Source organism: Pinus tabuliformis, chromosome 4_2 (assembly GCF_031772625.1).
Source record: "Pinus tabuliformis cultivar Carrire ecotype Pingquan chromosome 4_2, CPIR1, whole genome shotgun sequence".
Classification (NCBI taxonomy): domain Eukaryota; kingdom Viridiplantae; phylum Streptophyta; class Pinopsida; order Pinales; family Pinaceae; genus Pinus; species Pinus tabuliformis.
Window position 1 is genome coordinate 980,131,826 of NC_142304.1, and position 24,573 is coordinate 980,156,398.

The following is a 24,573-nucleotide window of genomic DNA, read 5'->3' on the forward strand; positions in this document are numbered from 1 at the left end:
CTCTAGGATCATATCCAGCTACGGGAGTCCCTAATGACAATAGCAGGATGACGGATGCCGGGTAGAAGCAAGATGCAGAATGCAAAGGTCTGTAGCAGCAGAGTGGGGGTTGCAGCAGTGCGAGAGGCACAGAGGTGTTTGCAACAGCGCAGATGCAGCATAGGGAGCTCAGGATAGCAGCAGAGGTAGCTTCAGCATTAGGAGGCTTCCGAACTAACAAGGATGTCAGTAGTTGAGTAGATCAGTTACTTACTTCTCGGTAATTGAGTTGCAGTGTAGCAGTTAGCAATGGTAGTGTTATGGGCAGCATGATGCAACGTTTTGAGAGGGAGTTGCAGTACATATGTAGCAGTGGCAGTGGCAGAGCCATGGGCCACAGTACAAGAGGCAGTAGTGCAGTGGATGTTGGGCAGCAGGGCAAGCATCAGCACAGAAACTGGTGCTGGAGGATCAGTGTGATGTCTAGTGGTGGAGCATTACTAGAGCACATTCCTCGCTAAGAGGGAGTGTTGATTTGGGGTAGCATTGAATGTGCTCTAGCCATGAAAATTGATGGCGAGGCTAAAGCACATGAGATATCCAAGACCCAGAAATGGTTTGGGGACATTCCACCCGGTTAGAGAGATATTAAAATAATTAATATTTTCAATAGGGTTCTTAAGTCTAAACCTAGAAAAAATAAAATATTAATGGGTATTAATATAAAACTGGGTGAGAATGTTTTATGACATGGATCAAGCCAAATCTAATCTTAGTCGTTGATTAGAGACTTAATCTCGGCCGTTGAAGACTCAACTGGAAAAGTATAAGAGGAGGCTTGAGGGTCAATTGGAGATGCGCCAAGATTGATCAGTTAGTTCGATTTTCTCGAGCGGGGTTGCTGAGAAAATTCGAACAAGTGATCTGAGTTGCAACGAGGGATAGCGGGTACATAGCAGAGAGGTAGATAGTGCCTGAGGATCAGCGCAGTAGCAGAGGGGCTACGCAGAGGCAACAGGAGCAATGTGGAGATAGCTAGTGGTTGCGCATACGCTGAGGAGCTTGCGTGGTGACACAGAAGGCCAGAGAGTTGACGCAAAGAGGCAGAAGGCTGATGCAGAGGGTTCAAGAGTGACGCTGAGACTAGCAGTGCTGAAGCAGAGCCTAGGAGAAGCACTGGAAAGATTTTCGTGGGGCAGACTAGTGCTGGGAAGATGAATATCTGTCTCCGAGAAGAGGTATTACTGCCCTGTAAAAATCTCTGTCAGGCGAGCTAGTTCGGCACCCTAGTTGTACTCATGAATTCTACATAACAATAAAACCCTTAGAACTGCTGCACCGGTTTTCCCAAGTTGGGTTTTTCCAGGGACAATTGTCCAAAAATAGCGGTGTCCCTTGTTTGTCTGTTCCAGTATTTCAGTTGATCATCTGTATATGAGTTAAGGCTGCATTTGTTTTTATTTTCGGTATTTGTATTGATAAATAACTTGTTAATGTAATAAACAAGTAGGAGAATTTAAACCAGAGGATGCAGTAGGGATTTCTAACGGGTTAGACTTAGAAATTTCAACATATATATATATATATATATATATATATATATATATATATATATATATATATATATCGTTTCCTTGCCGTATCGTATTAAGATATTTTGAAAATTTGTCGTATCTATTTCAAACCCCGTATCTGAATCTGTTTCAGTGCAACTTAGTTTTTAGCACCCATACCATTTAACCAAAGAGAGATGCAACATAATGTTCACTTTATAACTCCATCAAAAAAAGATATATTTACGTTGATGTGACTTAGACATTAGAAAAATTAAGTGATGCAAGACTTGACAAAAGCACCATGATTTACAAGGTGATAGCAACCTTTAAACCATACTTATTTACAAGCTCCCAAGATCTAAAGAGGCACAAGAGAAAAAATAAACAATGCAACTAATCAAAGACCCAGAAGGTCAGAAACTATTATTCATAAATAAAAATATATGCATATAGAGATTAGAAGCTCCAATTATAAACCAACATTTACATATTTAACTTGCTTGCAAAAAATAGACATGCAAATCTTACCGTGGTACCTTGAATGCCCTGGCTCTCCTGCTCTGCATCCACAAAAAGAAACTATTGCTGTAAAGAAAAGAAATCTAAAAACAGAAAATAAAGGCAAGATATTGGAGTGATATTCATAAAGGACATATCATAAGTTCGCATCATCATCTGGAAATCAAATTATTACCTGAAAGTATCAAAATTGGAACTGATCAAAAGACAAAATCTACCATACCTAACTTACCATCACATATCTCAAATCTTCATTTAGACAATCTAATATTTTGAATGCATCTACAGTCCTTGGAAGAGTTCAGTGATAAAATAAGCTGTAATCCAACACTTGTAACTACATAATGGAATGTCACTAGCAAACCACAAATTTTATAAACAATATGTCAACAGCCCTAAGTATCATAAACATAGTCTTCACTCTTATCCTACCACCACTCTAATCACACTACTCATAATCGTGATAAGTATCAGTCTTGGACACTATACAACGAGAAACTGCCCTGGAATGTGTACTACAAATAAATAATCTTTAAGAAAGCTCCTGCTAGATTACAGAAACTAAACAATGAAGTCTTATACCAGATAAGAAATCTCAGTCATCATCCTTGAAATTTTAAGAAACCAATAACAGAAAAAATAGAATAAATTAGTCAATAACAAGGCAACTCAAAGCAATTAATGAAGAAACTAAGAAGTCACTAGGACCCTCCACCTCAGCTCAAAGTAGTTAAACTTTGACTCAGTTCAGCAAGCCCTTCAACTCGGGGTTGACAGTCATTCAACCAGCCCTTCAACACAGGATTTACTCCACAAAATTAAAATATACATGAAATATTCAACATTTATATATCCATACACATGAATGCAAAAACAAACTACTAGACACCAAATATGGAAGGTTCGTGATTTATATTGCATGTATGGATGCAATTACACAAATCACATCGTGATACATACAATTTAAATTCTAAAACAGTTATTGATATATTGGAACATCATATCAATATTCAGAGCATTGAATGTCCTCCTCTACAATCCAAAAGTCTTTGAACTTTAATACAAGTCTGTCGGAGGTGGATGCAGTAGTCGGAAGCACAAAATTCAAAGGCGTCTACCAATGGAGCAATGTTATAACTGCGAGATGATTGATATCAGATGTGTACCAAAAGGTCAACGCTTTAATGATCATCATTAATCTAGTTTAAATCTATGTTTTCATGTCTTTTACAACTAATTGGACATGATATCCACCACAAGTGGTTAACCCCATAGGAGAAAAAAAGTCTCCTATTGTGGACAGCCAGGCAGCCAGCAGCACTATAGTTGTTCAGTATATGACGATATGCCACATTACTCAGCAATTTGCATTGGATAGACACCTCTCATCTCTCACCATCAAGCATTCCTTTTCAAAGAGGGTTGGTCACCACTCAACAAGTACTTTGACCATTTTGCAATCATGTTTTTTTACTTAATGTTTGGGCATTCTAACATGGATAAACGGGTGATCTGGATTATTGACAGACGTTTATTGCAAACATGTTCTCTGACTTTACCCCTTTCCCCTTTCTCTCCCTCCCTCTCTCTCTCTCTCCCTGCCTCACACTCCCTAACCCCAATTTCTCTCTTCCTACCCTTCACTCTTTGCCTCTATTTAGAGCTCTTTCTCACCTCTGATTTTACCCCTTCCCCCTTTCTCTCCCTTACTCTCTCTCTCTCCCTGCTTCACACTCCCTAACCCCAATTTCTCTCTTCCTACCCTTCACTCTTTGGCTCTATTTAGAGCTCTCTCTCACCCTCTCCAGCTCCTTTTCTCCTCCTCACGCTCTCCCTCTCCCCTGCTCCGCCTCTCCTCGTTTCTCTCACTCTCCCTCCATTGTCTTCGCAATCTCTCTCTCACCCTCCCCCTAACCCTCTCTATCCTCACCCCTCCCTCTCTCTCTACCTACCCCTCTCCCTTTATCTCTCCCTCACCACCTCCCTCTAACACCTTGTCCTTTTCCCTCCTCGACCCCCTCCCTCTCTCTTTCCCACTACCTCTCACTCCCCTTCTCTCGCTCTCCCTCCCTCACTCCTTCATTCCCCCTCTCTATATGTCCCTATTTCCCTTTCTTTCACCCTCACCCTCACACTCTTCTGTACTTGCCTTCTCACACCCTCCTTCCCTCCATATTCCTTCCCCTCTCTTACGCTCCCTCCCATCCCCTTTCCTCTCTCTGTACCCACCCTTCTCCATTTCTCTCTCCCTTATTATCTCCCTCTCCCCTACTCTCTCTCTCTCTCTCTCTCTCTCTCTCTTATGTTCAAGCATTCAAACATCCAAAATTCATCATCATTATTTAGTAGATTATCAAAGTCACATAATCCAAATTCTGCAGCCTTGTGAGCCATTATGTAAAAAATTATTCTAGTATGTTTATAAAGCTATGTAAAACATCTAGGTAAGCATAAGAATTTTTAGCAAAGAGTTCCACTCTACGGAGGTTTTTTAACCTAAACATCAAATAATTAGCAAAGTTTTTCTCCCAAGCGTATCCCAAAGCTAGAGTTGGGACACAATGGTGATGTCTAAGGTGAATAAATTATCATGCTAGATCATGTCTAAAAGGCTTGCAGAATTTGGTTAAGTCCAAGTGTCTAATTTTAATTATTAAAGTTTCCCACTAGTCATGATTTTAATAATTATTTTGCTGTAAATTGAAAAATGTTGATGGGGGTAGGAGTACTCATAATTAGAACCTCTACACCTCAACTCTCTATTTAGACAAATTTTTGAGGCTTGAAATTATGTCTATCCCCTCAAATTATTTTTATTTTGTTTTTCTAGCAAAAAATAGCTAAATAATTAGACCAAAATTAGTCAAAAAATTAAAATGAGAGAAAATAAAATTCTCTCGTAGTGGGAAAATGAATTTTGAAAAAACGGACTTTTCCGAGGAAGATTAAATTTGAAGGACACAATTCCAAAGGAGAAAAATCCCACAAAAAATTCATTGGGCCAGATAATAAATAAAAAATAATAATAACAAAATAAAATAAACTTAAGGAAAATCGATTTTTTTGGTCCAAGTGGTTAAATTGGATGAGCTAATTTCAAGAAAAAATATTTTGTGGCTTAAAGGGAAAAATCAATTTTTTAAGGAAAATTGAACTATTGGACCATGGTGGTTAAGTGAAGGAGGATTATTCGAGGAGAAAATTCGAAAAAATTATTGTTTGACGAAGATCAAAGCCTTCTTCAACAAATTCGAATTTTTTCTTCCAGGTCAAAGGTCAAGATTAAATTTTGGCATGGATTAATCTTCAACTAGTTGTTATTCTCTAGGATCAAGTCAAATTTGTGCACTTCGTTGAAACCAGCGATTTTCCACTTGGAGGGGGATCTAGATCTCTCATTTTTCTATAAATTAGCTTGAAGCTCCTCATTGTAACATCATTGGATGGTGTAATTGGCTATGGAAGCTCTATGATGTTTTCTCTTATTAATAAAAGCAAAAGTCTTTGGGGGCAAAGTTGTGGTTTATGTCTTCAGTCTGTTATGGTAATGTATTCTAATTAATGTGCTTTTAATTTCCACTATTGTTTTAATTTGTTATATTCATTAGCCATCTGGATTCATTGGTTGCTTGTTTTCCACCTCTATTTGAATTGGGGAAACATTGTTGATTGGGTAGATTTGGTGAATTCTTGCTTGAACCACTAGAGCTCCTTCTCACTATGTCATCCAATCCCCATGAATCTAACATAATATTTCAAAGTTGTGTAGAAAATCATTTTTTTGATCAAACATCAAGCACTTGGGGAAATTCTTGTTTGAATCAACTAAGTACTCGAGTCAAGCATTTGGAGTAATTTTTGTTTGAATCATCCATCTCATTGACACATAGAAGCTAAGAACCCATAACGGGACTTCTCAAGGGCTTATCATAAGACATTTTGATGCGAGTTTCTTACCTTTTATTCCACCAAAATAATCTATTTACAGCCTTATCTCAATTGTTTTCAAGTACTCTTATCGAATCTCTACTACTTGAAGAGCTCATTAACTAATCTAAGTGCGTAGGTGTCCTCATACCCTTAGATTAGCCTTGTAAATTAATTGTAAATATTTTTGCACATATATTGTAAATTTTTTTATTGTGCAAATTTACTAACCCTTGTATAGATCTAACCTCTTGTAAATATAATTTTGTTCATCTTGTCGTGTTTTGTTTTCTTTCACTTGGCTCGCATAGATCAAGCTCACACAAAGATGGTTTCACCTTGGAAATTCACATAATCTTATCTTGCAAGTGGATCGACTTGGTCCTTTTTTTCCCGAGTGATTGATTAGATCTGCTCCTCAAACCCTCACAAAAGGTTTTCCATATGTTCTACAGTAAGGCCCCAATCACTAAATGCAGATTTGGGCAGTCGTAGAGTTTTCTTTTTGGCCTCTTATCTCTGATCTGCAGGCCTGTAGCAATTTATTTAGGATTTATGTTTGATGTGCAAGAAGGTTTAGGGTCCTTTTAGAGAGCCGCAGGCTTATCCAAGGTCGTCGCGAGGGTTTTGACCCATGTTTCCTTGAGTCACAGGCCCAAAGGCCTCTCTTTAAATTGCAATAAAAAAAATTAAGGGGTCTGAGGCCAAATCATGGTCCTCCAAGGCTTTTACAAGTAAATGTTTTGATGATTCATTTTCAAAAAAAAATTGGGAGGCGGATCTATTAGGTCGCATGAAATTTAAGGGGTTTCAAGGTCAAATCTAGCCTTTGGAAAGTTTAATTTTGCAAATTATTTCTAGAGGGTCGTAAGCTTTCTAGGCCTGATCTTTTATTTTATATCTAATTTGACCCTTGGTTTTGTAGAGAAAACCGATTAATTTTAAAGGTTTTATTCATCAATTTTTTGGGCAAGGAATCAACATCTTCAAGGCTTATTTTTTGGAGGCCACTAATTGGAGAAATCTGCAGGCTTTGGAGAGATTTTTCTCCCAGGCCAAGTGCTCAAAAAGCCTCTCCTTCATCTCAAATCTGAACCATTATTTTCCTGAAGGATCTCTGAATTTGTGTTAAAAGGAAATATAAGGTTTGAAAATCTCACACATTAATCGCTTCAAAAAGCCTCTCCTTCATCTCAAATCTGACCGTTATTTTCTTGAAGGATCTCTGAATTTGTTTTAAAAGGAAATTTAAGGCTTGAAAATCTCATACATTAATCATTGATTTTGCTAAAATTTAAAGCCTTTCTCCTTGCAAGGTTGTGTGTTGAATTTTCTAAGTCTATCCATTAGAAAATTAATCTGTATTCTACTGGATTATTTCTTCTACTTGTAAATTATGAAAAAGTTATTTAAAACATCTAAATACTAAAACAAACACAATACCGTTGCAACATCAACAGATCATCAACTGAAAGAAAACAAGCACACAAGTGACACCGTTTTTGGACAAATTTCCCCGAAAAAACCCAATGCGGGAAAACCAGTGCACCTATTCTGAGGGTTATATTATTAAGCAGTCTTTCTGAGTACAACAACGTGCCTAACCGGCTCACCCGACAAAGCAAAAATACACGATAACAATACTTCTATATTCAGAAACAGGTATTCAGAAAACTTGTCCCACGAAACCCTCTCCGACACAACTAAAGCTCAGCACTGGCCCTTCTGGCCTTTGCCTCAGCCTCTTGCTGACCTGCGTAAAAATTTAAGTAAAAGTGACATTCTCCTTTATCTTTCATTTCCATCGTTTTACTTAAATTTTTAACATTACCATGAAATTAATCATGATGTTTGAGAGTGGTTCCAACCTCATCAAACTTCATATGGAGAAAATATAATTTCATAACCCATTCAAAATTTAGCAGACTTAATAGTTTTCAAGATCAATGGGATTATGGTGTTTCATTGGATTATATCATGTATGAAGGCATGTGATTGGCATTTAATCAAGAGCACCAAGCCCTATAGGTACCCCAGTGTTGGTGTTATTGATTGTTGAACTCCTTTGCCATGGCCTTAGCAATTATGTACCCTTCACTCAAGTCAAAATCATTGATCAGGCATGTTAAGCTTTCTTCTACTATATTATAAGGCTTGGATTAAGTTGTTTGCTCAAAATTAGGCAATGTTGACTAAAATCCCTATAGAATTGAAGTAGAGGCAAAGGCTAGACAAGAGAAGAGGAATCTAGATTGTAGATGGTTGATGCTGGAATAATTAATCGGTGATGTACAATGGATGCCATATCTATCTTGATTTATGTAAAAATATGCATGTTTTCATGTCTTCTACAACTAATTTCGTATTTTGGATGTTTTTTTAATATAAATGCAAAAAGATATAATATATATATATAGTAGATGCTTCGCTTCTTAGATTTTTGGGAAATGATGCTTCCGCGTCCCCTCTTCCAGAAAATGTCCCCGCTTCGTGCAACAATGATCCATATCCCGTATAACATGTCGATCCAGTTGTTGGCCCTGACTCATTTGATCCATCAATAGCAAAGCTAGGAGCAGGGACTAATCTACAAGAAGGGATTAGAAAAATGACCATTCACTTGGGTGCCTGGGTGGATCAGGATTATAATTAAGCACGAAGTCATCCAAACCTGTCAATGTTACCGGTGCCACTATTCGCTAGAATTGATCCCACAACTCCACTGCATTCGTAGGCATTCCAACCCTCAGATGTAGGCCAGGTCCCTATAGATTACTTAGTCAGGAAACACTCCATCATGATGGTAAAGCTCAGCCATATACTACTATAGATCAAGAGGGAAAAAACAAAACTAAAAAGAAAAAAGAAAGAATTACAGTTGCATCTACATGATGTTTTAATCGAAAGGGACGTTGCACATCGGGCTAAAGAGATATTGACAAATCAGGCTAAGACAGTTAGATCTTAGTTCATTGACATGTGGCCCACCCTGTGGAAAGAAGATGGAATCCATTAGCGAACTAGCACCTAAGACCCAGTTAACTAACATAGCGAATCAAGTGAAACAAGTTGTGGCAACAATTAGAAAAGGTCAAAGGAAGCTGATAGAAGTCCAGAGTGCTTATAAAGGCTACCAAAGAATCTGAGAAAATACTTCATGGGCACATTCACATTGTCCCCAACCAAAGGGTGTACAACAAATGAAGGAGAATCTCATAGTCACGGTTGAAAAAGCCAAGAACTTTTGTGACACAACTCAGAATTGGACCCATTTTGTGAGAAAGTGGGAGCAGCCAGTCGATGTGTTGTAGCAACAAATCATTCAAATTAAGATAGAGGCCAAGGAACTAGTGGAAGGTGTTGGATTTTCAAATAAAACTAGAATCTATCATCGTGTTAGTAGATGCATAAATTCCAATATTATAACCCGCAAAATTCCAATTTAAATTAGCCACCTTATCTTGGCATATTCAGTAGTTCACAAAGGGAGAGGAGGCAGGGGGAGAAGCAGTATGATGAAAAATATGTCAAACCAAAGGTCACCAGTGGAAATATTGTCACGTGGTGCATGCAAAGGTATACATCTACTATAACTTCTCCTTTTGGGGGGAAATAAAAAAGTGTCTTCCACTAATCGCAACCCTGTTTCTTATGCAAAAGAAACAAGCTCAGTATATAAAGCATCACTTGTCAGTCCATGCAATCGACTAGACCCTCAAATGGGAGGACAAAAAGGGGTGGTGATAGATACAGAATCAATGCTTGAGAATGCAAGAGCTAAGTACCGTGGGGGAATTTATGGAACTTCCTGACTAAGTGGCTTCATAGCTTGGACCGAATAGAATTGAAAATCTCTCCTAACTTGTGGAGTTATGTCTCTAAGACGAGACAAGGCTAATTGCATAAGCAAAGACATCTCATCAATATTCTCTTATACAATTGTAACAAACTACTGTCTCTCCAATGATCATGATGGATAATGGGCATTCTGATTATTCCCTCATGCATGCTAGTGAGGAACCAGGCATGAGTCATCAACAAGACATGTTAACTATAAGAGCAGGGTAAACACAAGACAAAAGGATTGGGCAATGGGGTCATACCGAAATGCTGGTAAATTATGGATAGAGCTCTCAGGATCTACAACATAAACTCTTTCGTTCCCTTTTGACCTCTTTCATTTCTTCTGCTATAGACATGACCTATGGGTCTTTGTAAGAGGAAAAAGCAATGTGTTCAAGGCTGAGATTAGAGAGTCCCTCCTGTTATTTCATTGTATTTTCAAATTCTCTTGAGGATGTTGAACAAAATTACAACCGAAGAGTGTAGCCCACTGGTTGAAGCAATATATCTCTTGCGTGTTATTATGGTTCTTTCTTGCAAATTCTTTCTTGTTGTCTTATTGAATGAATAGAAGGGTTTATGCTTACCTTGCTCTTTTATTTTCAAGTTTCTATAAATCTATTTGTGAATGAATGATGCACTCTTTTCTTCATGATGTATCTTCTTTTCCCAACCTGCCATTTTTTCCTTATCCCATCCAGCGAGGGTCCTGCTAAGCCTAAAAGCCAAAGACATTGATCCAATCTAGTTGTACCAGCAATCTTAGCAATCGTAGCTTTAGCATCCCTTCCTCCTCTGGTTGTTGGTTATCTCTATGCAAGCTACAAGAATACAACATAAGGTGGTAATCTTTCTTTGGGCATACCATATAAGATTGGTCTATTTAGCATCCTAGCCACAATAGCATTTGCGTATTGGATTTCACATTGGGTATAATATTATAATCTTCACCTTTATTTCTTCGGTCAAGGTTCACCTGCCCAGGCCCACCCTCAACCCCCTGAAATAAAATCGGGTGACCAACAAGACACTTATTCTCTTCCCACCACCGAATGCGGACTCACTCATTATGTGGATACACTTCAAGATGCTAATGTAAACACTTGTCTCATCGAAATACTCAGTTATATATATATATATATATATATATATATATATATATATATATATATATATATATATATATATATATATATATATCGATTTTAGTTGTATTTCAAAAAGGGATTACGAAGGACACAACGTATGCAGCAGTATTAAGTTATCAAATGTCAATGGTTGGTGCAGTGGTGGACGTTAGCGATGTCGATTGTGGTCGATTTTACAATATGAGGCGTCAACAAGGTAGAGGTTAGCGTCGTGGCAGCGTGGACAGCAGCGGAAGCTTGTATTAATATATCATTATACACCCAGTCATCGTACGGATTTGTACCATCGCGACCAATTCAGGGTTTGTTGGCCGAGAGGAGTGATCGGAATCTCGAAATTGTATTTACTACAGTGCCTTGAAAGTTTGGATCATCCTCTAGGCTGAGAGCTCCAACACGATGCAGGTCGATTGGATCAATATATTTGCTTTGCCTCCTTGCCCTTCGGTGCCTTCTTTCAGTACTTGCTGGTGTTTTAGCCAAAACTGGGATTCAGGCCTCTCACTTCCTCTGTCGTGACTCGTGATTCCCTAACAGGGAAATACTAACAACCAGAGATTCCATGTTCAATTTTCATAGAGGGGAGGACCCTTCTTCGAAACTCGCCACTAAGAGTGCCTCATCGTCTGCAACTTCCACAATCTCAGGACTCTTCTGCATAGTTTCTTCTTCAGTTCTCTCTGTAATTTCTGAGTTCTGCTCTTGGTCGTCCATGGTTGGCTTCCTTGGTAAACAAACACATTACTGTGAGGTGTCTTCGTGGTTTAGGGCTTTGCAATCTACGAGCTCAAACTATTGGATGAAGGTATCCTATTGTAATTCCATTTCTCCATCAATAAAACCACGATCAAGCACACATTGCAACAACTCATCTGTAGCAGCATTCGACGAAGCACATATAAGCATTCGTGGTTTAGGATAAAGGTTATGTAGCATAGGATACAGATTTTGATCCATATTCTGTAAAACCTGAAATTTTATTAGAATATGATCATCATTTGCTTTGCTCCTATGATCAAATGCATCGCCCACATAGAAATGAACAATAGCTCCATCAAGATCACAAGTATCAATTGGTGAGTATTTACAAACAGTACCAGCTACTCTAGCAGTTAGATCACCACCTTTAGCCTCAAGATCACTTGTGTTCCCAGAACTGATCCTCTTAAACCTAACTGGTCTTGGCTTTGGTGTAGATAATACCGCCACATCACCATCCTTGAATGAAAACTTGTATTCATGTGTTGGGACTCGGAATAACTATAATGTCATACCAACCTCTTTCTCGTTTGTCAACACTTTTGACACAAACCATTGAATATGCATCTTTAGAAACTGCATCACAAAGCTCCTCCCAAGTGTTGTATAATTGTGCTCGACATTCCTCAAATGACAAAGGCTCAAACATGCGCACATATCCCTTCGCAGATTCAAACCTACCAGGCACACACTAGAGCTCCATCTCACCTGGATGATGCCATAACATTCCACTTGTCACCTCTCGATGAAGGCGCTCAATAGACGTGTCCTGATATGATGCATTGCCAAGTACCTACTTTTTGGATGCAGACAGATGCTTCTTGCCAGCAGGCCTCTGATCCAATGAGTCCCTTGCTGGACCTGAAACTATTGTCAACTTTTGATTCAGAAGTTGTTGCCCTTTCCCATGTTTTTGTTCTAGTCCTTGTTCCCATGAACATTGAATTCGTATAGGTTGTGGTAAGCCTTCAACTATAGTTTTGAGTTACAGTTCATCCTTTTGGTCCACGGCACAACATTTCACCCTAGAATATTTTCAGTGTTAGACATTTGTACAACTGAAGAGTCTTCAGACATGTAGTCAGTCCTTTTGGGATCCTGAATTTCAAGCATGGTGCATCCTTCACTAATTGATGAATCTACCTGTCTCTAATCTTTAATATTGAGCCAACCCTGCTTATCTACTGACCCATCAGATGGAGCATGTGAAGAGCGATCATTCTCCCTTAGCAAATGAGCAGAAGGTGATTGAACTGAAGATTTCCTTTTTGAAGTTGGTGTCTTGATTGGACCATATCGTTTTACATCTTCCAAATTCAAAAACATAGTCTGTCTGTTACGTTTTTCCCCAACTTTGCTTCTATTTGCTCATCAACAAAATCAGTAATCTTGATATCTTCATCCTCTACAACTATATTTACATCCTCTTTTATAGATTCTACATCTATAAGTGTTGTATTTTCAATAACTTCATCCTCTTTGACATTAAGATCAACTTCATCTGGATCCTCATCTTGATTGATATCATTTTCATTATCATCATTCTGATCAAAATCTCTTTCTCCTGCTTCACCTTGTTTCGTTTCTCCATTGCTATTATCTTCCTTATTATCGATTTCTTTTAGACATGCTTTAACTTCTGCATATGATTTTTCCCATTGCTGAAGCTTTTCTTGAATTTTACTAAACCGCTCAATGAGTTCAGGATGTAAACGTAATGGCATATTGTGCGGCGAACAACGTTCAAAGACACGCATGGTTATATTTTTCGGCGAATAATGTTCAAAGTCTCACATGGCTCTGATACCACTAAAGCTACAAAACTTATTGCTTGTTGACTTAATATGTTAAAATACATGAGGTATTTGTAATAATAAATAAATAAATATATATATATATATAAAGATATATAAAGTACAAGTAATGTTGAATGCTACAATGAGGACTAGCATATATACTAGGCAGGTATCCTTTCACGATTGGGCATGTCTCTTAGTCATGCTTTTTCAATTAAATAATGACTATTTAACATAATTATTACTTGATTATTTATTATTTATACTTATTTATGTTTATTTTATTTTATACAATTTTATGTTCCTAACAGGTGGCAGTAAAATGATTTCTCTTATCCTGACATTATCTTGTGATGGGTTATTATTATTATTCTTTCATTCAATTTATCTTTTCATTATCATCAAGACAGAGGCCAATCAATAAATAGAAGAGGACACAAGATGTAGGCTCGCAGCCAGGGCAAAACCTCACTCTAGGGGAAAACCCAATCAAAATTCTTTCTTATGTAGATTCAAAATATGAGACAACCAAGACCCTTACAATCTAGACCCAAGACATCCTCCATCAAGTCATCCTTGAAACTGTGTGAGCATTGAGTCCTTATCACTGTGATAGCACCGAATTCAACCTTCTTCATTGCACCTAGACCATGTCACATCGAAACCTTCTGCACCTAGACCTTGTCACCGTAGTAGCATCGAAACTTTGTGTACCTAGACTTTGTCACTGTGGCAAAATCATCTTGTAATAGCACCAAACTATGGTAGCATCGAAATGATGGTAGCACTGAACCTCAATCCGCATTCACCAAACTGATCTAAAGTAGCTTACTGTGATTGCACCAAGATGATCCGAGATTTTCCCTGAAATGATACCAAAACATGTCTCTGAGATCACCAAAAAACATCTCCAAAATTGCGAGTTTTGTTTCTGTGATTTTATGCTAAGTCTAGCTTTGTATGTATAGTGGTTTGACCATCATAAATGAGCTGACATGATCATTATGAAGAGATATGTCTTTGTGTAGGCTGACATGTGTTCCCTTGACTGTAGCCGAATTGATGATGATCCATTTGATGCAGACTAAAGGAGACTTGATGGAGGAGTCTTTGACCAATAAACAAATTGACTTTGACCCGTGCTTTAACAAGTCAATTTAAAATAATAATAAAGTTATTTTTGCTTTCTTTTGACAAATATATTACATTTTGACTTCAAGTACAATTATGAAGACCAAACCTAGTTACATTCTTCAACACATGTTACATACTATCAATGGACCCTACTACACGGAAAATGTGAAATACATGAAAAAACGTGATTGATGTGCAATCACGTTTTTTCATGTATTTCACATTTTCTGTGTAGTAGGGTCCATCGAAAGTATTCAACATGCACATCACTCCTGTTCTTTCATGTATTTCACATTTCCGTGTAGTAGGGTCCATTGAAAGTACGCTACATGCACATCAATCACGTTTTTTCATGTATTTCACATTTTCCGTGTAGTAGGATCCATTGAAAGTATGTAACATGGGCACTCCTTGGATGAAAAACTAAATTCCGCGACAAATGCTCCCACTTGAAATTTGAGTAAAATCATAGGGAGATAAGTTGAAAATACGAGTTTAAAATGTAGCCTTTCATTTTTTCCCTCCAAAACTTCATGAGGTAACCTTATCTTATTTTATTATTTCCACTGTTATTTTATAATATTCTTTAGGAGGCCCATTTTAGACCTCAAAATTTCTCCAATGCCATAGTACATGGTCAATATCATGCCATTCTACAACTTGGGCAAAAATGAGATCTCTAAGCCTGTATCCAGAACATGTTAATCCGATGTTTCAATTACCTCCCTACAAATTTCATACACATGTTTTCTCCATCTTAGTAAAGTGACAAATAGCACCCTCTGATAAGCAGACACATGGAAAGATAAAGTGTGACTACAAATAGAAAAACTGTTATAAACATAATAAATGTAATAAATAATAATAATAAATATTTAATAGCCAATAATTAATCAACATTCAATGAAGTGTCATAGCTCACACCTATTCAGTTTCATGACCAGTAAATGCCTATAAAGGCATACTATCATGAGAACAACGCAATCATCAATTGATTATTCAAGTATTCAATATACATCTTCTATTGCAAATATCAATGTCAATCAAGAGTAAACAGTAAATCTGCTCACAACAGAAACCTCGCAACAGCAAAAAATAGCAAAATCTCACCATTGTTAATGGGCTCAAAACGTATATGTCCAGGTCTCACTATTACAGGAAGGCTTTCTTCTTCAGCTTCAGCTTCAGCATCATCATCTTGATTTGATTTTTGAAGTTTCTCACATTTGGAGAAAAAACGGTTGTCAAGGGTGCTGTTTTTCTGAACCAACTGAAATCACAAAACAAAAGAAACTGATATATGCTAAACATATATATATATATGATAAACTCACAGCAAAAAGGAAAACCCAGCATCTACAACAACCCTTTTATTAACAACTGGGAGAAGTCAAATAAAGAAAAAGTATATCATAGCTGAATAGGTACTATAGGGTAATGCAGATTACTGATAATGACTTGCCAGCAACAGCGAAAAATCAACAATTCAGATTAGACACCACAGGAAAAAGAGTAACAAATTAATTTTTATACTAAGGTACATACCTAACCTCCCAATGTAAGTGTAGTACATACCTCTTGGTTTTTAGCTTTTTGTTCTCGTAGCCAACGTCTCTTTGCTTTTTTCCTCTTTGCACTTCTACTTGGAGACTGATGTGGACAAATAGTGTAAGTGAATTGCATGACTGGCGGAGATCAAACAAATGAAAGAAAAAGCTTTCAAAAAGTTCCTAGGACTAAAGTATAAACCAGTAAAGAAATTCACATAAATGATATGAATGTAAAATTTAAGTGTAACATACTAATTCCTACAAAATGTATTTCCTTTTAATCCATACAACCCTTGTCCAGAAAACTTGTGAAATATCTTAATTACGGCATACACTAACTAAAATTAAAGGTTAAAATCGGCTCTTGACAGAAAAAAAAAAAAAAGGAAAAAGAAAAAGTTTACAAACATTAAGGTAATACACATATGCCCTTTAACAAAATCAAGTACTAAACTGGCATATCTCACAACTGGACTAGAAGATCACAGAACCTCTATTTTATTTTATGCAACTAGACAGTTCAAAGGATATGAACTGATATTTTATTTTATGCAACTAGATAGTTTATTGGATATGAACTCATCCGTTTATAGAAGATAACTCTTTTCTCCCTGAACTCACCAAATATTCACTATGAAGAATTGCAACTCTTTTTTGCAAAGGTTATCATGCATTTCAAATCTGATATGTCAGCTCTGTCACATATATACTAAGTTGCAGGAAACGTTGGAGAAGGGTCCGTTTCCGGCCAAAAACAAAACGGAAACGAGGAAACTCGTACCATACGGCCTGGAAACTCATTTCCGGCCGTACTGGTCCATTTGTCGAGGAGGAAACGTGGCCAGTGCAGCTAGAAAACGAGTTTCCAGGCCATACGGCGGAGCTTCCTCTTCTAACTTGATTTTTTCTTGTATTTTTTTTTCGCTTTTAATTTTTTATTGGGTGACTAAATAATCTTATGGATGTTTCTAGATGCCTCTCAAGTTATAAAAAAGAGGATTGTTTTGAGTGGGGCACCCTGATGTTCAAGCATATGGCCCTAGTGTTGATATGCAGTTCATGGTAATGTTTAAGAATAATAGTGACATTCTCCTTTATTTTTCATTTTCATCATTTTACTTAAGAGTAAAAGTGACATTTTCCTTTATTTTTCATTTTCATCCTTTTACTTAAATTTTTAACATTACCATGAAATGACTCGGGATATTTGTGAGTGGTTTCGCCCTCATTGGATTTCATATGGAGAAGTAGAATTTTAGATCTCACTCAAAATCCAACAGACTTATCTGCTTTTCAGGATTTCGGGATTGGAGGGATTGCAATGTTTTTATTGCATTTTGTCATGTACTAGGGTATGGAACTTGTATTTAATCAAGATAACCAACCCCTCTATGTAGCGGAGACTCCCAATAATCAAGAGCACGTAGGTTACTAAGGTATGGAACTTGTATTTAATCAAGAGCATTAAGGTCGTTCGACTATGTAGGAGGAGACTCCCAATCAAGCACGAGACAAGAAATTAGAAATTTCTCGTGGCTGATTTTGGATATTGCTATTTTCATTATGTGATCATTCATGAGTAAATGTGCTGTAAATTTAGAGACTTATAGTTTATGCATTGACAATTGACAATTTAATCATACTGTAATAAATAAGAATGTATCATATATGCTTTATGATTGCACATTATTTCTTAAATGTCCTAATATATATATATGTATATATATATATATAGATTTTGCATTTCCCTGTTTCCAAAATTTGGGGGGTTCATGTTTTGTACCCGTGCCCATTTCCCCGTTTCGTGCAACATAACATATATATGTATCCACTGTGTTGGGATTGTGGTATATCATGCGAAAATCCAGATAAGCAGTCAATCTAAGCATTGTTCAAATCTATCATTGTCATCATGCAGTAAAAATCAATGACAACTCCATTTCAGCCATGTGGGACTAAGTCACACAATTAAGGCTCGAGTTTGGGTTTGGCATTGATTTGGTTGAGATTCGAATGAGGTTTGACATTAGGTCCGTCTGTTGACCACTACGTGTCAACTTCCCATAGCAGTACACCCGCTTTTTTTCGCAAAAGGGATAGCGCTTGATCGACATGTTCGTGTCATTCGACAGTCATCGTCGACTTGATCATATTATGTTGTAAACCCAGTCTGCATGTGTGAATTGTAAATAATCTTAGCAGATATGAGTCATGTATGTAAATTGCCTAGGTGGACCTAATTTCCTAGTGATAATCTACGTTCCGGAAGGTTTTTTGTCTCATTGATCTATGATCGGCAGAGTTTTCCTTCAGCCTAACCCCAAAGCCGAAATGGATTTTGTCATTAGAATCTTAGGAGAATCCTAGTGTGTTAATCTGCTAGATTATAGTTGTGTCGCAGAACTGGGTGGTTTATGAAGGTCTATGTCAAATGGGTTCTCCCCCTTGAGATGTAAAGTTGTAAAATTCATGATGTAAAGTGTCTTGAGGGTTAGAAAATGTTTTAATCCCCTCATAAGTCCTAAGTCCTAGGTCCTAGGTGATTTTTCCAAAGGCTAAGTTCGAGAATCCATTTAAAAATAAATTGAAAATTGAAAAATTAAAAAAAAAAAAATAATAATAATAATAATAAAATAAAGTAAAAACCTAAAAATAATAAAATAATAATATTTTTGAGTAAATAAATGCAAAATTTCAATTTTTTAATGCATTAAAAATTCGACGGATGAGATTAAGAGATATCTTGATCCTCATCGACGGTCGAGATCATTTTGACATGGATCACTCGAACTAGCTGTTGGGAATTTTTCCTTTAAATAGGGTGCTAGGGGTCATTTGAGATCAGATTGGATCTGTGAGTCTTGTGCTGAAGAAAGCTCTCTTGTAAACTTTTCCTGGTGCTAATAAAGAAAGACTTTGGGGTTGAAATCTTGGTAGTGTTACTCTCTTGAAGTACTGTGAGCTGTTTTATTTTCTGCATATTTTCATTTTCAGCCATTAATAACAGCTTATTGTAGAGTATTGCTGAACACAGGTATCTTGTTCACTTGCTAGGATTTGAATGGTATTAGAATTTCTGAAATAATGGCAGGTATCTCCATTGCATCTGAGATCTAATACTGTTTTTTCTCTCTTTATTGATGGTTGAAGTGCGTTGTGCAGGAAAACCGTATTGAAGATCAGTGGGAGTTTGGAGAAGTTCTCGGCTGAACCAGCCAACTCCCGCAAGCATTCTCTTTTAGAGCCCAGCCAGTTTCGATCCTGGGTTTATCATTTAAGTTTGTTTTTCTGAATTGCATGAGAGGTTTCTGAAGTTTTTCATAGTAAATCTGGAATTTTGATAATATTACTGTTGATTATTGATAAATCTGGCTGTTTAAGAGTCAAAAGTTGTAAATGTTGTTTAGCTGATCTAGGGTTTTAATTTTGTTTTATGCACATATCATTTTTGGGTTTTCGGTTCTTTGTCATTGCAGTTTGCAGGTATAGGCTTTGAGAAATTTGCAGGGTTTTATCAGGCAAATTTGGAGCAGGGAATTTCAAATATTGATTTTGTGGAGAGCTTCAGTGGTTTTTCTGGGCAATCTGTTTACTGTTGCCTGGAGTCTTCAGATTTTTTGGGAAAAAATTCGAAATTTTTTTTGGATCTGCACTTCTCCATTCACCGCTGTCAAACCCGCACCCCTGTGTTATTCATCTACTGTTCTCCCTGCAAACTGCAGTCACCATTTTCTTTACACTGCTTTTCAATCCTCCGTTCCATTTCAGCAACCCACAAACGCACATATCATTTTTCTGTCGGGCAGCATTCAGCTCTCAGCATAACCAGTGTGCTGCCATCTTCCTCCTACGCAGTCTAAAATCGCATTTTGCTTTCAAATCTGGAATCATAGCATCCAGGCCCGCGTTTTTGCTGAACCCTCCTCGCGTCACTGCTCCATCTGCTTTTTTTTGGCTGCCATTCGACCCTTCGAAGCTGCATCTGGCTCCCATCAATACAATCCTCTTTCAAAACGTTTCCCTCAGCGCAGACCAGGCATTCAATCCGCACCTGCAACTGCTTGTCGGCTTCAATTTGCGCATTCGCTTCATTGCAAACTCTGTCCATCACACCGACTATCGATGCATGCACTGCACATGAAACAGTTAAAACAAATATAAAAATCTTCCAATACACGGGCCAGGTGCGTGGAAAGGTTGAATGGTTTATGCGTAAATCTCTTCTCCATTTGCGTAGGAAGAAGTCGTCGTTTTTTTTTTATTATTTGGTTCAGCGTAAATGCAATTTCAGGAGTTTACTTTAGATTTTGGTTTGATTACATTTAGATCATAGTTTAGTTTAGGGTTAGATAAATTTTAACTTCAGCTTTAATATACATAAATTTTAGAATTTACGATTGTGATGTTTCTTTTTAAATTTTGGATATTTGAATTCTAAATTTTAGATTTAGTTAATTTTGTTTAAGATTTAAATTTTTGTTTAAAAAATAAAAAATAAAAAATTTCTTTAGGCTTTAGTTAGGGTTTTAGCTTTGTATTTTGTTAATTTTTTTTTTCTTTTTTTTAGATTTAAAGCTTTAGTCTTAAATTTAGATTTAATTTTTGCTTACTTTAGTTTTAGTTTGAATTCTAATTTCAAGTTTTATTTTAAAATATAATCATAAAATTCATAAAAATTATAAAGTTATAAAAGACATAAAAAATTTCTTTTCTTATAGTTTAGGTTTTGAGTTATTAATTTTAGAAGTAAAAAATAAAAAAAAATAAAAAGAACAAAAAAATTTCCTTTTTTTTGTATAGTTCAATTTTTGGACTTAAAGTTTCATTTTCATTTGAAAAATATAAAAAATATTTTCTTGGAAATTTTTGTCATTTTCAGTCTTGGCTCAATATCTTTTCTGCTGAGGCTAAATTTTGATGTGGGATTAATGTTTTCGTGTCGTTAAATATGCTTGAACGATCATTCAAAGATTAGCCATATGAATGTGATCTCTGGTTAAAATTACGTGGTTATTTAAAAGCACTTTATCTTCCGAATTTTTAACTGCTAGAGTATCATTAAGCCTTTATCGATCATCTCGCATTTGGTAAAAGTTAATTTTTTGTTTGAGTTGTTTGATGGTAAACGATTGTTAATGAGTTCATATTCCTGCAGCATCTGACAATTAATCGTTTATTCATTCATTTCATAAGGCACTGGTCCATTAAATTAATAAAATCAATTTAGTGTTGGTTTCCCTTCGTGTCTCCCAACCCAACTGGTTCACAGTTGGTCATCCATTTTCCTACAGGGTCTACCCCCCTTAGCCGCGGGAGACAGGCTTAAACGGAGAGATCGGGGATCAGGGTGACAGCCCCCGGTCTGAGCGTTGTCGTGACAATTTGTGCGACAACACCGTCAACACACACACACAAACATATATATATATATATATATATATATAGAGAGAGAGAGAGAGAGAGAGAGAGAGAGAGAGAGAGAGATGTCAGCTTTGTCTCATATATATGTATCCACTTGTGCCATGTCATGTTAAAATCTAGATAAGTAGTCAATCCCAATGTTGTTAAAAGCGCGAGCGGGATTTAATCGGCGCCGGGAAAAAAGCGGAAAAAATCGGCAAAAGCGGGAAAAAAACGTTTGGCACAAAAATATTCATTTTTTTTCAATTTTTTTAATATCTAAACCATCTACAACATAAAATAAATACATTGACACATAAATATGATAAAAAAACTAATATATAAGATGTTTAATATCATTTCTAGCGCTAAAATCACACATAACATTGAATCATGTCCTGAATAGTAAGTCCTGAGTCCCAACTCAGCCTCAAAATATCAACAAAAAATATGATAATGTATCTCATCATGTCATAATGTCATATACAATAAAATGAAAGTCTAAGACTCTAATCCTATTGATTTCCTCTGCCCCTCTTGCGAGAAAATGTCACTGCTTTCCCTTTCCCCCTAGATGAAGATGCTGGTGCCTGTGCTGGTGGAAATGGCAGTGGAGTCTGACGTGCTCTAGAAGCTGAAGAAGTAGAAGTAGCAGCTATTGTAGGTAGACGGAGACCACGTCCTCTACTGGTGGTAGTGGTAGCCCGGGTAGGCGGTGTCACCTCCTCCTCCTGCTCCTCCAACTGCTCCTGCTCCTCCTCCTCCTCCTCCTCCTCCTCCTCCCCCTCATCCTGCACTAACCAATCATCAGTGGGATCCATGAGAGGCCTCTCGGTCTCAACCCTCCATTCAGCAGTGGTGTCAATAACATCCAATGAGATGGCATCCATATCATGTGTCTTCTCTAGTTGCCTCACCCACAATCGAAGATTATAGTAGACATAGACCATGTCATTAAGTCTATGGGACTCCAACCTGTACAAAGTTCATGAAATAATAATTAATAATTAATATTATAAAAAAAATATTGTTTAATGAATTCAATAATTTATTTGGAAATTTGCAATATTTTAAATGTTTAAGTGTTAAGTTGTTAACCTATTGCGCTTCTTGTTGTGTATTTTTTCAAATACACTCCAATTGCGCTCACATCCTGAGGAGCTGCATGTTTGGCTGAGGATGCGTACGGCAAGCTTTTGCAAAAGGGGTACTCTGCCACCATACATCTTCCACCATGCGTCTACAACAAAATTACAAATAAAATTTTAAATAAACATAAGAAAAAAATGGAATTTGAACAGACAATGAAATTTGAAACAAAGTTACAAAGTACAAACTAAAAAATACCTGGCATTTTAATCGTCCTATCAGTGACAGCCATCTCAAAGCCAAATGTGCCACCTGACATCTTATATGTCTCAATTTGTTTAGAGATCTCTATACGTTGTTCTGGAGATATCACCATCTTCTGGACACAGGATAATAATCCATCCACGATCTCAGCATCAAAATCAAACCCACATGCATAAGAAAATGCAGGGTTCAGGAAAAGCCCAGCAACATGAATGGGACGATGGAGTGTGTTGTTCCATCGCTCATCAATCACTTCCCATAGAAGGAGTTGTCTCTGAAACCCATCATCTCCCTTATCATCATAGTAGGACCGAATGGCTTCATACAAATAGCCCATTGCGGGCTTCTCACCATCAACCAACCGAAGAACCTTTACCAAAGGTTCAGTAACAGTGCACACCTCCTGCACTCCCGCCCAGAAGTCTTCCTGGTATGAAACTAGTCTGCACACGGCCTCTCCTTCTGGTTTGCGGCTCATTGACGAAGCACGCCACTCCTCTGAAAGAAACATTCTCTTCAAATCCCACATAGAATTCAAGAGGGATTGAAGAGATATGAAACTCGTCGCAAACCGTGTAATGGCGGGGTGCACCAACTCTTTGTTGTTGGTGCATTTTCTCATCAAGCTAAGCACAGATGTGTGATTGTAAATAAATTTTGAGATGCTTTTTGATGAGTCAACAATATCTTTGACAAAGGGAATTTTCCCTATGTCCTCTAACATCAAATCAATACAATGGGCAGCACAAGGTGTCCAAAATAAAGTAGGATGTCTGTCCATAAGCATTCTACCAGCAGCAACATAATCTGCAGCATTGTCCGTTATGACTTGGACAACATTTTCTGCACCCACCTCCAAAATAAACACATCCAGCAAATCACATAAAGTTCTTGCATCTTTGATTTGATGAGTTGCATCAATAGATTTGATAAACATAGTCCCCTTGGGACAACTAACCAAGAAGTTTATAAGGGTTCTCCCCTTTTGGTCAGTCCAACCATCTGACATAACAGTGCATCCTGTTTGTGCCCATGATGCCCTAAAATCCTCCAATCTTTGGGTGCAGTCACGCTTTTCCTCTTGAAGAATCCGGCCTCTGAAATCATGAAGAGAAGGGATTTTGTACCCCGGGCCAACACTGGCGATAGCATCAACAGTAGGTTGGAAAAATGGATTATTCCTTACAATGCTGAAAGGAATATCACTCCAGAGGAGAAATTTTGCCATCAACCTATCAGCTTGTTCTTTTTCAGTTCTTTTTAGCATTGAACCGATAGTTGGTTGTGAACCAGGTGTGGTTCGAGGAACAAAAAATGATGATGCAGCTACCGGATTGACTGACGCTGCAGTAGAACCAGTGCCACTTGGCCCACTTCCTTCAGCTGACCTTTTTAGTTGCCTTTTGAGTTCTTCTTTGGCCTCTCTAGTGTGCTCTAATTCTCCCAATGCTCTCATGGCTCTTTGGATAATTTCAGGATTTGTATTTATACAGGGCCCCACATCACGTCCAGGGATTTGTGCAAGGTGGAACTTCAACCTGTACACCCCCCCGCTTATCTCCTTTCCACACAACTTGCAATTCAAGTTTTGTCTATCATTCGGAGCTTT

General features: G+C 37.3%; 1 protein-coding gene across 3 annotated transcripts in view; it reads right to left on the minus strand.

Moving 5' to 3' along the window:
* Positions 1-24,573, minus strand: part of LOC149172951 (coilin-like) — a 373,642-nt gene that overhangs the window by 140,478 nt on the left and 208,591 nt on the right. For all 3 annotated transcript variants that reach the window (XM_089424468.1, XM_089424467.1, XM_089424466.1), the window contains 3 exons: positions 16,237-16,311; positions 15,772-15,931; positions 2,064-2,095 (listed from right to left, as the gene is read on the minus strand). In XM_089424468.1, the coding sequence (XP_089280594.1) occupies positions 2,064-2,095; positions 15,772-15,931; positions 16,237-16,311 (267 nt within the window). The remainder of the gene's footprint in view (positions 1-2,063; positions 2,096-15,771; positions 15,932-16,236; positions 16,312-24,573) is intronic.